Source organism: Pelecanus crispus, chromosome 1 (genome assembly GCF_030463565.1).
Source record: "Pelecanus crispus isolate bPelCri1 chromosome 1, bPelCri1.pri, whole genome shotgun sequence".
NCBI lineage: Eukaryota > Metazoa > Chordata > Aves > Pelecaniformes > Pelecanidae > Pelecanus > Pelecanus crispus.
The window spans coordinates 2148439-2160287 of record NC_134643.1 but is presented as its reverse complement, the minus strand read 5'-3'; the positions used below and the strand labels follow the sequence as shown (position 1 = coordinate 2160287).

The 11849-nt window shown below is 46.5% G+C and overlaps 1 protein-coding gene across 1 annotated transcript; it reads left to right on the top strand.

The window, feature by feature from the left end:
* Positions 1-252: 252 nt before the first annotated feature.
* Positions 253-10844, top strand: NET1 (neuroepithelial cell transforming 1). The gene is made up of 10 exons (XM_075710551.1): positions 253-345; positions 4932-5039; positions 5869-6036; positions 6822-6884; positions 7328-7424; positions 7547-7623; positions 8116-8373; positions 8634-8804; positions 9669-9855; positions 10234-10844. Exons 1-10 carry the CDS (start codon positions 253-255, stop codon positions 10632-10634), a joined length of 1623 nt encoding a protein of 540 aa, XP_075566666.1. The 3' UTR covers positions 10635-10844.
* The last annotated feature ends 1005 nt before the right edge of the window (positions 10845-11849 follow it).

The following is an 11849-nucleotide window of genomic DNA, read 5'->3' as shown; positions in this document are numbered from 1 at the left end:
CCTTAGAGTAGAGCCTCTCAGGGGTCCCATTTTGGGGGAGTTTAGGAGGAAATAAGGGCTGGGAAAGGGGCCCAGGGGGTCCTCGCCCCCGGGCACCCTGCCTCCGGCGCGGGGGGCGGGGCTAGCGGCCGGGGGGCGGGGCCGCGGCAGTAGCCCCGCCCCCGCCGGTGAGGTTGGGGCGCGGCGCGGCGGCGGGCGCAGAGCGGGGATGAGCGCGGGCTGAGGCGGCGGGGGCGGCCGCGGAGCGCGGCCATGGTGGCTCACGACGAGCTCGGAGGGCTGCTGCCCATCAAAAGGACTATCCGGGTGATCGACGCGCAGAACCAGTCCTTCAGGGAGCAGGAGGTGAGGAGAAGAGGGGGAAAAAGGGGTTGGGGTTTTTTTTTTGAGGGGAAAGTGGTGGGTTTGGGAGCCCCCCCCCCCCCCCCCCCGCCTCCCCACTTCCCGCTCTCCGCGCCGAGGAGAGGCGACGAGCCGGGTGTGCTGCCCGCTGAGAGCCGATCCCGGAGTGAGCTGCAGGCAGCGATTTAAAAAAAAAAAATTTAAAAAAAAAGGGGGGGGTTAGAAAGCAACAACAACTTCATAGCCCATGGAGGAGTGGGACCAGGGAGCCGAAACCGAGCTCGGCGCCTCACCTGACCCCGCTCCCAACAGCGGGATTTTCATTAAAAAACGCCTCTTGCTCTGTGCGCTCTTTCCACTGACAGGATTTTTCCTAATTTGGGCGTTTGTTTGCTGCATAAACCAAAAAAAAAAAAAAAATCATGGGGGTTGGTTGGGGTTTTGAGTTGGCTTTTTTTTTTTTTTTGGAAGTATTGTTATTTTTATCATCTGTTGTTGTGTAGCGAGAATAATTGCATTCCTTGTAGATGCTCGCATGCCTCCTGCTGCGACAGGAGGCAGAAGTTCAGCAGGCAGGTGGGGGCCGGCTGCCCTAGGCGGGGTTTTATTGCCGAGATTAGCGGTGAGATGAGGTGGAAAAGGAAGGGAAAAAAAAAAAAAAAGGCGGCTCCAGACAGCTCTGGGGCTTGAGGGCTCCGGTCTGAGTCGCCAGCCTCTTAAAATCCTGGCTTTAAAACAGCCAAACTTGGGCAATCTCATTGTGCAAAAGGGAAACCAGATGCGGGGAGAGAAATAACATAAACCAGATCTTCTAAAGGAGACTAATTCGCCTCTAATTCTTAAAACGTGTATTTTCTGTAGGTTATAAGCAGCACGCTGGCTGGCTGAGGTTAAACTTTAGGGCTGGGCTTGAGTAACTCCTGAGCCAACACTCCTGTGCCAGGTACTGAGTGGCCATCGAGGGCCACTGAAGTGATCAGCGGAGCGTGAGGCCAGGTTTCTCCCTCGGTCGCGAACAGCTTGTTGAATTTGAGAAAGGAGAGGGTTGTAATCTCCGTACTGACGTTGTCAAGCCTAGTTGACAAGCCTGGTTGGTTGGTTGGTTTGAGTGCAGACAGCAGAACAGAACTTGAGATTCAGCGAGCTCCTTGCACGTGAATCTTAAAATAAGATAGTCAGGTGGCGATGATTTCTGGCAGGAATTTTTCGAGCTGGTGACTAAAATCCCTTTTTGCTTATTTGGCTCAAGAAGAAAAAATTTTGCTGCGCGTGGTTTTTAGATTTGTCACCGTGTTTGTACCCCTTGATATGGGACAGGCACGTAGGACATTGTACTCTAATAAGTGATCCTTGTAACAGCCACTAATTATTACATAGCACACGGGAGAAAGGTTATAGGTGTGCGTGCTGCTAGAGGGAAATGTTTGTTGCTCAAAAGCAGAGCCTGGTTTTCTTCTGAGCAGCAAGGTGCAATCTTTTCACAATGTGAAAACCTGCGCTTAGAAGCACTTGAAGAAATTCCACTAGCGTGAAGTCTTGTCTGCCAGCTGAGGCACCGAGGCACAAGTTTAGCTTTCGTGTGTATGTTTATGATGGATTTATATTCACTTTTAATAAATAGTCCTCTGGGGAAAAAAAAAAAAATCCTGAATGGAAGCAGAAGTGCTGTTGAACTCGCTGGGGTTTTAATTATCTGTCGGTGCCGTAATGCTTAACACTGCTAGCTTGGTACAGAAACTTTACAGACTTCATTCTAATCTGGGCTTCTGTAAGTAATACAGCGTGGAGACAGGCTAATCATTGTTTGCAAGTACAGAACTAAAAAAAAAAAAATACTGAGACGAAGTTATCCATAGTATGAACTGCGCTGAGTCTCAGCTTACACCACGACTGAGTTTACTGTAAGTGGAGTACGTGACCCCAAGCTGAAATGCAGATCTCGGAGAAGGTGAAGTTTCTAAGGAGAGGGATTTCCACCCCCCCCCCGCCTTGGATCAAACGATATCGCTGGAAGGAGAAGAAGAAACAGATGCGGTTTTTTGGCAGTTGAGCCGTTCATGTCTGAGAGCACTCGCAGGACAGAAAGTGGGATTTGTTTCTCTTTAAGAGAGGGGAAATGGCCTTTTGCTAAGCTGACTTTATAGCATACAGAAGTTTTTCTGTTGGCCTAACACCCCAGGGGAGCACATTGCATGTACAGAAAATGCTCTGGTCGTGCCGATCTGTGCGAAATTCCTCCCTCCACAGAGCAGAGGAGGGCTGCTCGGGAGCCGTGCTTCCTCCTGTTCAAGAGAGCAGTGCTTTTCACTGCAAGCCTGTCTTTGCATGTCTCCGTATGTATCGGCTGCTCAGAAAAGTGGCGATTTAGAATCCCAGGGAGCCCCTTTGTACCGCCTGTCCCAAACGGAGAGGCAGGAATGCCTTCTGCCAGACCTTGTGCATATGCATGTGTCGCTTCAGCCTAGCACAGATGTGCTGGCAAGGCATTCACACATGTCCCTTAGCGCAGATAGTGTGTCACCGTATCTCATAGCTGGAAAGGCTGCAGAGCTGACCCTTTAACAGCGAGCTGCAGAAGACTGTACAAGCGTCCTAAAATACTGAGGTTTCTTGCTATTCATTTTCAGTGTCACCTTTTTTGTTTCCATGCTCTTTATATCACTGGCCTTGACAGAGCCGTGTGTGGCTTATGTCTGTATATTTTCCACTTACATTCCTGCAGTTTCTTAAGCTTCTTTTGGCTTGCGTCCCTTTATTCTAGTACATTGATACATGGTTTTCTAAAAGTGAATTACCTGTCCTTTTTCTCCGCTCAGAAACATCTGGAATTAATTAAAGTTTCCTTGTCCTCTTTTGAGCCCGGCCTAACTTTCCAGCCTTCTGCGTAATCCTTTTCCTGACTGACTCTGTCTTGAGTGCAGTGGCTCATAGTTGGCAAAGGAAAGAAGTGACTGCAGTGTTCCCAGTGCTGTATCTAAACCCAGCTGAAGGTTGGGGTCCCAGGATTGAGGGTGCTCTCTTAGAGCTTTTCCCCATTTCTGTAGTACTCTCATAGTTCTGAGATGACCCACACGTTTCAAGCACAGCTTTGAACACGCTTTGTGCTGTGCCAAGAGGTCTTTCTGTTCTGCATCACTCATAAATTGTTTCTTTTCATGTTTCCCCCCTGCGACTTTGAAGGCTTAATTCAGTGTGAGCTAACCTCCTCTGTTGCTTAACGCTGCGTGTAGGCAGACAGGCGGGCCACTCCTCGGGTCATGTTGCTGAAATCAGATCTTACATACGTAGCTTTTATGCTTCCTCAGTCTCATGACTGGAATCCAGCTCTGTGTGTTCCTATTCCCCTTTTTTTGTTTTCAGCATTTGTCACTTCTGTTCCTACACAGAAGCAAAGGGTTTGGGCACCTTATCTTGCAATCTCGGACTGAAAACAGAGACAGCAGAAAGCTTGTCCGAAGCGGTCTTCTCAGTCTTTGCCTTTTAGCCTTTTGAAACAGAGGAGGAGGGACTCAACTGTAATTAACCAAAAATGCCTAATAAAGCTTTGGTAAAATTTCTGCTGAGATGAACTCAAAAAAGAGGCTGCCTCTATCAACTCATCTGAACTTCATGCTAAGAAACTTCCTTCTGATGATGAGTTAATGTCCAACCGTCTGCCAGATGCAGCAGGGCACCTCATCTAGCCTTTATCCTAGCCTTAAGCTCCGAGTCCATCTCCTCCTGGCGTCCCATTGCGCACACCTTTCCTGTACAGTACTTACAACGCAATATTTTTGATGTAAAATACATAGGGTTGCCAGCATGGTTTTAAAAGCTGATCTGAGCTTAAGCAGCAGGAGGTTTCCATGGGGCGTTTCCTCTTTCTTGGCAGCATTTCGGTCAGGACAGAATTGAAAACGCTCTGGGCTCCCGGCAGGGATTAGTGGTGTAGAAAAGCAGAAGCTCCATCTTTCAAAGCTAAACAACGTATGAGAAAAATTATGATGACTTGTGCGGGGTGGGGGGGAGCAGAAGGGAGAGGAGGCTTTCTAAACTGAAGGTTTTAAACTTTATCCACTTCGTGTGTGTGTGTGTCCCTCGCAGGAATGTTCAGCTTGTGGTCATTTGCTCTTTGTTAGAATAGCTGCTGAGGCTGTCCTGGGCTCTGGCTGCTACTTTTCTCTCCAAAATAAAATTAAAATGGAAAAACACATTCTTTCTACAAAGGAAAACATGGTAAAATGGAGAAGCGGATCACCGCTCCATCTTTAGATGACAATCACTTGCCTTGCAGAGAATGCTTCAGTCTATTTATGTTCCAAACCATAACGGTCCCTGTTCGAGCCCTGTTTTGAATTCTGACTACTGCGTATGTTATCTTCCCTCTTTTACACTGGGCAAAATCTCTGCGGTTTAATTGCAGCCTTAAAGTTCAGACAAATATTTACAGCCTCTGCTTTCCTTTTAAGACGAATGACTACTTCAAAACACTCTATTTGCTGTGTTTCCCACTCCTTAAGTGGGTTCATGCTTTTTCAACCTGCCAGAGCAGCTTGAGAAATTAAGTGGGAGTCACAGCCAGTACAATTTGTTCTCTGCTTTATTTACAGGAGCCAAGCAATAAGCGGGTTCGACCTTTAGCACGGGTCACATCCCTGGCGAACTTGATTTCTCCTGTAAGAAATGGTGCAGTGCGGCGCTTTGGGCAGACAATACAGGTAAAAAGCAGAGCCTTCTAGTCCTAGAAGTCTAGAGACATGGGGAGGGTACTGGCTGTACGGGGGTAAAACAGGCACCAGGATTTCAAGGCATCTCTTGAAAATGTCCTGTATGATTCATGCAAGGACAGAAAACTTGCTTGGGACTTGGGGGTGAAGAGCTCAGGAGTTTAGAGGTAGCTTGCTAGGCAACCAGGTTACTGAGGGTTTAAGCAGTAAAAAAATAAACTGATTCAGATCAGCTAATTCTCCTTATCTGAATCAATTTATTGTTCCAGTACTTGAGATACACATATTGGAGCATGTACTTAAACATGAACTGACCCTGCTGTTCAGGGATCTTTCAATAACGTTAGGAGAAGTGTTGTCTAAGGAACACTACACCCCACACATGCAGATAAGAGCGCTTCTGCGTCTGGGTTTCAGTAACATTGCAAATCACAAGAGCAAAGTTCAAGTGTCTCCTGATTAGCCCCATTATAGGTAGAATTATGATCCTCGTTTATTTACTTCCTTATACCTTGGAAAAAGACCCGAGCTTTACTTGCCTGCCCTCCTCCCGAGCACTGCTGCTGGATCAGTGTAGGGAGAGGAGCATGGAAAAGCTTGCCAATCTCTGGGCTTTCAGGACTTTCTCGGCAGCTTGATTAAAGTTTTCCTTTATCTGATGAAAAGTGTCTGGGTGTGTTTTCCTGCCCTGTACAACAGAGGAGGATGAAGGATTGGGAGGGGTATGGATAATACTATAATACTTCTGTACTTCTGAAATGGTGGCTCTACAAATTTTTTTTTTTTAAATTTTTTTTTTTTTTTTTTTCAATCCCTATAGTCATTTGCCCTTCGCAGTGACAGCAAATCTCCTGGCTGTGCCCAGAAGTCATGTAGCAGATCTGCTGCTCCTACTCCTCCTAAAAGAAGAAACAGCGTGCTTTGGTCGGAGATGTTAGATGTCAACATGAAAGAGTCCCTGAGCACCAAAGAAATTAAGCGCCAGGAGGTAGGCTGTTCGTTAAACAGCAGGACCGGGAAAGGCAGCCAGGGCCTTGGCTTGGGCTGTTTCCTTGGCAAGTAGAGGAGTAATGAGCATCTGTGGGTGCCTGTATCTTCCTGTGCACCTTCATTTCTAAACCGCTAGATTTATTTCTGCATTAGGCATGGGAAGAGGTAGGCTTCTCTCTCTTGAGTCGCTAGGGAGTTTGTCTCCCCAGTTTGACCCTTCAGAGATGCCAAACTCTTGCCGTAGGGGTGCTCAGCATTTCTGAAATTCGAGACCCAGCCATGCTGGTTGCTTTGCAGCAGACCCAAAGTCGGGTTCCTTGTAAATCCAGCTGTCTTTCTCTTAAAGCTCTTGACAATTGGTTGAAAGCCAAATAGCAAGGCCTTGGCTTGCCTTTTTCCTGTAGTTCGTAGACAAATCTTCTAGTGACAACACAGAAGCTGACTAAAGACGCCTGGGATTTGACCTCTGTGGTTTTCTGGGTTTTGTTTTTTTCGTACTTGCCTGTGTAAAAGCAGTGATTTAAAAGGCGCTAATATTTAATTTGGCTTGTGCATGAGCGTCAGAGCTTTCACACAGTTGTAAGTAATGTTGCTTTCTCGGAGCTGGGAAAGCCGGCAGATTTACTTGAGGTTGTCATGCCCAGGTGGCATACGGTGATTCAGATGGCAAAACCGCCTATTCAAGCTGCAGAGACAGGATGTACATTTTGTGAGCTAAAAGGCTCTTTGAGAGGAAGACTGGTGTTAAAAATGACTCTCGATGCTTTATCCTCTTCCTCACAGGCAATATATGAAATGTCCAGGGGAGAGCAGGACCTCATCGAAGACTTGAAGCTTGCCAGAAAGGTGAGTCGTTTTTTTCCTGCAGTCAGTAGTCATATTACAGATAATAATAATAATAAAGTTGCTTTGCACCTACGAACGTTACATATCAGCTTTATCAGGCCCAGAATCCACAGTTTGAAAGCTGGCCTGGAAAGTTGACGTGAGCAGTCCTACAGTAGTGGTTTGATTGCCACAAACCCAGCCAAAAAAGGATTGCACTTTGTGGTTCTGCAGAGCTAGTTGGGGAATCCCTCTCCCAGATGAGAACAGTTCCAACAGGAAAGTCCTTTTCATTTGATACCTTCATACAGAGATGAATCTTTGAGCGATCAAAGTCAGCGTTACTGTTTCTCTTGGCTTCGCTTCATGTCTGTCCTACACATGATACATCCCCTCATATTTAAATTGTCAGCTTTTGGGTTTGGGAGATTTTAATGTATTTTAATACTGATATTCTTTGACAGGCTTATCATGATCCCATGCTGAAACTCTCTATCATGTCCGAGGAGGAACTCACCCACATATTTGGGGACTTGGATTCTTATATTCCTCTGCATGAAGGTAAGAACAACGAGATCGTTTTCACACAATGTGCTGACTAAGAGTTAAACTCTATGCTTTCTCACATTAGAACAGCTTGCTGGGGCATTGATGCAGTTTCTATTCTTGTGTTTCAATTCCAGACTTGTTGGCAAGTTTAGGAGAAGCAACAAAACCAGATGGAACAGTGGAGCAGATTGGGCCCATTCTTGTGAAGTGGGTGAGTACATAACTTGGAGACAGCAGGCTAAAAACGCACTTATAGAACGTTTAAAGCTGGAAGCTGAAAAGCTGTGGGCTTTTGTGGCCTTGAGCGAAAGATTGAAACGGAAATCCTGGCTACACTGAAAACAATGGGAGTCTGTCAGCCGTAATGGGCCACGATTTCACCCTGGAGACTTACGCTGGTGTGACTGCAATTACTTGCTGATTTATGTTTGAAATGTCTGTATCTTCTGGACTGTTTGTCAGTGAGGTGATTTCAATAGCGTTATCGCTGTTAATCTCAAACATCTGAACTTCAAAGGCATTGCATGCAGGATGCCCTTGTTCTCCTCACAAAAGACTAGCTACATATACAAGATAGTCTGTCAGCTTCTTCACTAGGCAAAGTATTGCAGTAAGGGAGGTAGAACTCCCCAAGTTTGACACGTTAATGTGATTTGCTTTTCCTACGTGGAATTTAAGTGCTGAACGTTGTTCTGTTCTGCAGTTACCACGACTCCATGCCTACAAAGGTTACTGTAGCAATCAGCTGGCAGCCAAAGCACTTCTGGATCAGAAGAAGCAGGACCGGAGAGTGCAGGACTTCCTTCAGCGCTGCCTTGAGTCTCCTTTCAGCCGCAAGCTAGACCTTTGGAGCTTCTTGGACATTCCTCGAAGTCGGCTGGTCAAATACCCGCTGCTCCTGAAAGAGATCCTGAGGCACACTCCCAAAGACCATCCCGATATCCAGATTCTGGAAGAAGCCGTAAGTAATAGTGATTTCGTGATCATTGTTCTGACGTAAGCATGTCATTCTGGAGCTTCAGAAAGCTTTCTTAAACCCTCAGCAATTTTGCGGGGTGGTTTTCTCGGTGGACACAAATCTGTGACTGTAACCCTTTGTGAAAGCAAGTGAGAGATCAGTCCACATGGATTCCATCCTGGTGTTTTTAAATAGCAGTTGAAGAGAAGATACATAAGCAGAGGTCCTTTTATTTAATTATTTGTAAATGTTTTGTTTTATAGATAACTATCATCCAAGGAGTCCTCTCTGACATCAACCTGAAGAAGGGGGAGTCAGAGTGCCAGTATTACATTGACAAGCTGGAGTACCTGGATGAGAAGCAGAAGGACCCAAGGATTGAAGGCAGCAAAGCTTTACTGTGCCACGGGGAGCTGAAGAATAAAAATGGACATGTAAGTCCCTCGTGTTCATGGTAATTAGTTCTCAAGTTTGAAAACCTTCCCTCAGAGGTGGTTAAAGTGATTTGTCTGTCATAGCAGGACCAGGAGCCCTTCTATCTTTAGGGTTAGTTTAGACAATTAGCTGAATTTAAAAAGCAGAAGAGAAAGCACCTGATGGCAGCCCGCATTTCAGGGTGTAAGGGAAAGTTTCCTGCTGACAGCTTTACAATTGGCCTTCAGAAGCTGGAAAATAATTAGCACAAAATTACCATAGAAAGTGTGCTCTGTGCCCAGGCACTCCATCAAAAGGGATTTCCTGCCGGCTGTTTACTTTCAGGTGCTCTGACATTCCCCATTATGAGCGCAGTGCACAGCTCTTCCAAACAAAAGTGTTCCTGCAAACGCCTGTTTGGCTTTGAGATGAACTGCCAGAAGTTTATCTCCCACTGCAGCAGCGCTGAAAGACCCTGCTGTACTCGAGGGTTTGCTGCCTTTTGTTCTGGCTTGTATTTGATGTTCTAAACATCAAATCTTTTTCTGGGTTCTTAATTTTTTTGTTGGGTTGGGGGGGGGGGGTTGTTTAATTTGGCATGAAGCATTTAGTATTGTCAGAAAAGATACTGCTTCTAATCATCCTATTCTTGGCAGCTGTAAATCATAATTCACTTTTTAAGAGTCGTTAAAATAATAAACCTGTTGATGTAAGTCTGGTCTGTGCCTCCACTGCCAGGGCCCTGCGTTGCTGGAACAGGAAACTCAGAAATTTAATGTGGGTGAAACTTCAGATAACGTGGCCTTGAATCCCCGAGGAAGTGTCACCGCTTTGAATACAGAGTACGACGCTTTGCTTATATTCAAATGCGTTCTCCCTTTCAGAAACTCTACGTCTTCCTCTTCCAAGACATCCTGGTTTTGACGCGGCCGGTCACTCGCAATGAGCGTCAGGCCTACCAAGTGTACAGGCAGCCGATCCCCGTCCAGGAGCTGCTGCTCGAAGACCTGCAGGATGGCGATGTGAAAATGGGGGGATCCTTCCGAGGAGCTTTTGGCAATTCCGATAAAGGTACGGACCAAACCCGGTTCCTCTGCGTGGGAATCTGGTGGTGAGGAGAGATTACACCTGGGCGCAGATCCCCAGGGACTGAGGATCCTTCAGGATGGCAGACGTGTGACGTGTTAACGTCCGCCTTTAGACCGCCACTGCTGGGCTTTGCAGTTTTATAGTTGGCCATAAAATTACCTATGGCGCTTTGCAGTTGGTGCTCAAATTAGAAAAACATCTATTTCAACATGCCTCTGCTGGGTTTTCAGGGGTTTTGTGGTGGGGTTTTGAACACTTTTCCCTGAAGCAGAGCAGGGCAGTCCAGGTCGCTTGTCTAGCAATGGAATCTCTAAATATTGAGCTAGGAACTGATCTGCTTTTTGCTATGTTTATCTTCAGCTAAAAATATCTTCCGAGTTCGTTTCCAAGATCCCTCCCCGGGCCAGTCCCACACGCTGCAGGCCAACGATGTCTTCCACAAGCAGCAGTGGGTTAACTGCATCCGAACCGCCATCGCTCCCTTCCAGCGGACTGCTGCCGCAGCAGAGCTGAAGGAGCTGCCAGAGCTGAGCGAAGAGTCGGAGGAGAACAACCCCTCCGCACCCAACGTCAAAGCTCAGAAGAGGCAGTCTGCCATGTCTGGCGTAACCGAGATGGAGCTAGACGAAAGCGCATCTGAATGCAGCTTCATCCTGGACTCGGAGGAAGCCAAGGGCGTGAAAACGCACAGAACGTCGTCTGGGCACAGGAAAACCAGGGAGAAGCAGCTGAGTGGCAAGCGGAAAGAAACGCTAGTGTAAAGAGGAGCCCAGCAACGTCCCGGTGGAAGACTGTTTATTTATAAATAATGTGTACATTTTTCTTGTAACGTGAGCATGATCAGATTCACTCTACTGAGCAGAATATTTTGTTGTTGTTGTTTTCTATGTTGTAATGGCAGCTACTGGTATACAGGTAACACTGTTGAACTGGAGTCTGTTTTTTACAAACCTGGCCACTTCGAACCTGGTTTTAACGCTGTGAGCGAGTGATTCGGAAGCCCTCGTGCTTTTGACCGCTCGTGCCGGCTTTGAAGAGCACGCTTTGGTTTCTGAAAGATTTGCACGCGCGGTGTTTGAGGCTGGAAAACAGTAAAGCTGCAGTGGAAGGTCGGGCCGTCACCGCGAGCCTGGTGGCACCTCCCTCTGCAGGGGGTTCGGATCAACACTGCGAGAGTCCTTTTAAAGTGGACTCGAAACCTGAATTCGTGTTTTCTTCTTGCCTTGTATGGCGCATGTTTTGCAGTGCGTGGTTATCATAATCTGTGCAACTTTTTGTGTTTAAAAAAAGGAGAGAAAAAAACCAAACAAACAAAACCAAACAAAAAAAAAACCCCAAAACCAAAAAACAGACCCCAGGTTCAACAGGTTCTCAATTTACCTACTGGAATCTTTCATCTTAGTGTGTCCTTTGTACATTCCTCATTTTCAACTCCTGTAACCTGCCAGATATTTAATTTTTTTAATTAGTTGTTTTGTTTCGAGTTTGGGGTTTTTTTTTTTATTTTCTTTGGTTTTCTTTTCTTTTTTCTTTTTTTTCTTTTTTTTTTTTTTTTTTTTTTTTTTACTTTTGTATTTTCATTGTTGTTCAGACTTGGCATTTCCTTTCAAGTACTTGCTCCTCCTTGCTCTGAGGTGCGTGTGTACATACTGTTTCTCACGTTGCTCCACAGTTCTGCGGAGCGCAGGCAAGCCGCGGCGTTACGAGCCGGTGACTGGCGGAGACGCTCGACGTACCCCGTTACCATGAGCGACGTAAGCGGCTTGTGTGCGCTCCGGACTACTGAAAGAGAACTGCATTGCTTAACGGGGTTTTAGGAAGGTTTTTAGGCACGTCGTAAAGGGTTTGGGGAGGGAAGAGGAGCAGCAGCTAGAGGGGGATAGCAGGGAGTGAAGGTAGATTTTCTTGTTATCGTTGCCTTTTGGAAATGAAATGCCTTCCGCAGGGAGGCAGGACTGGAGGCAACCAAGGGGTTA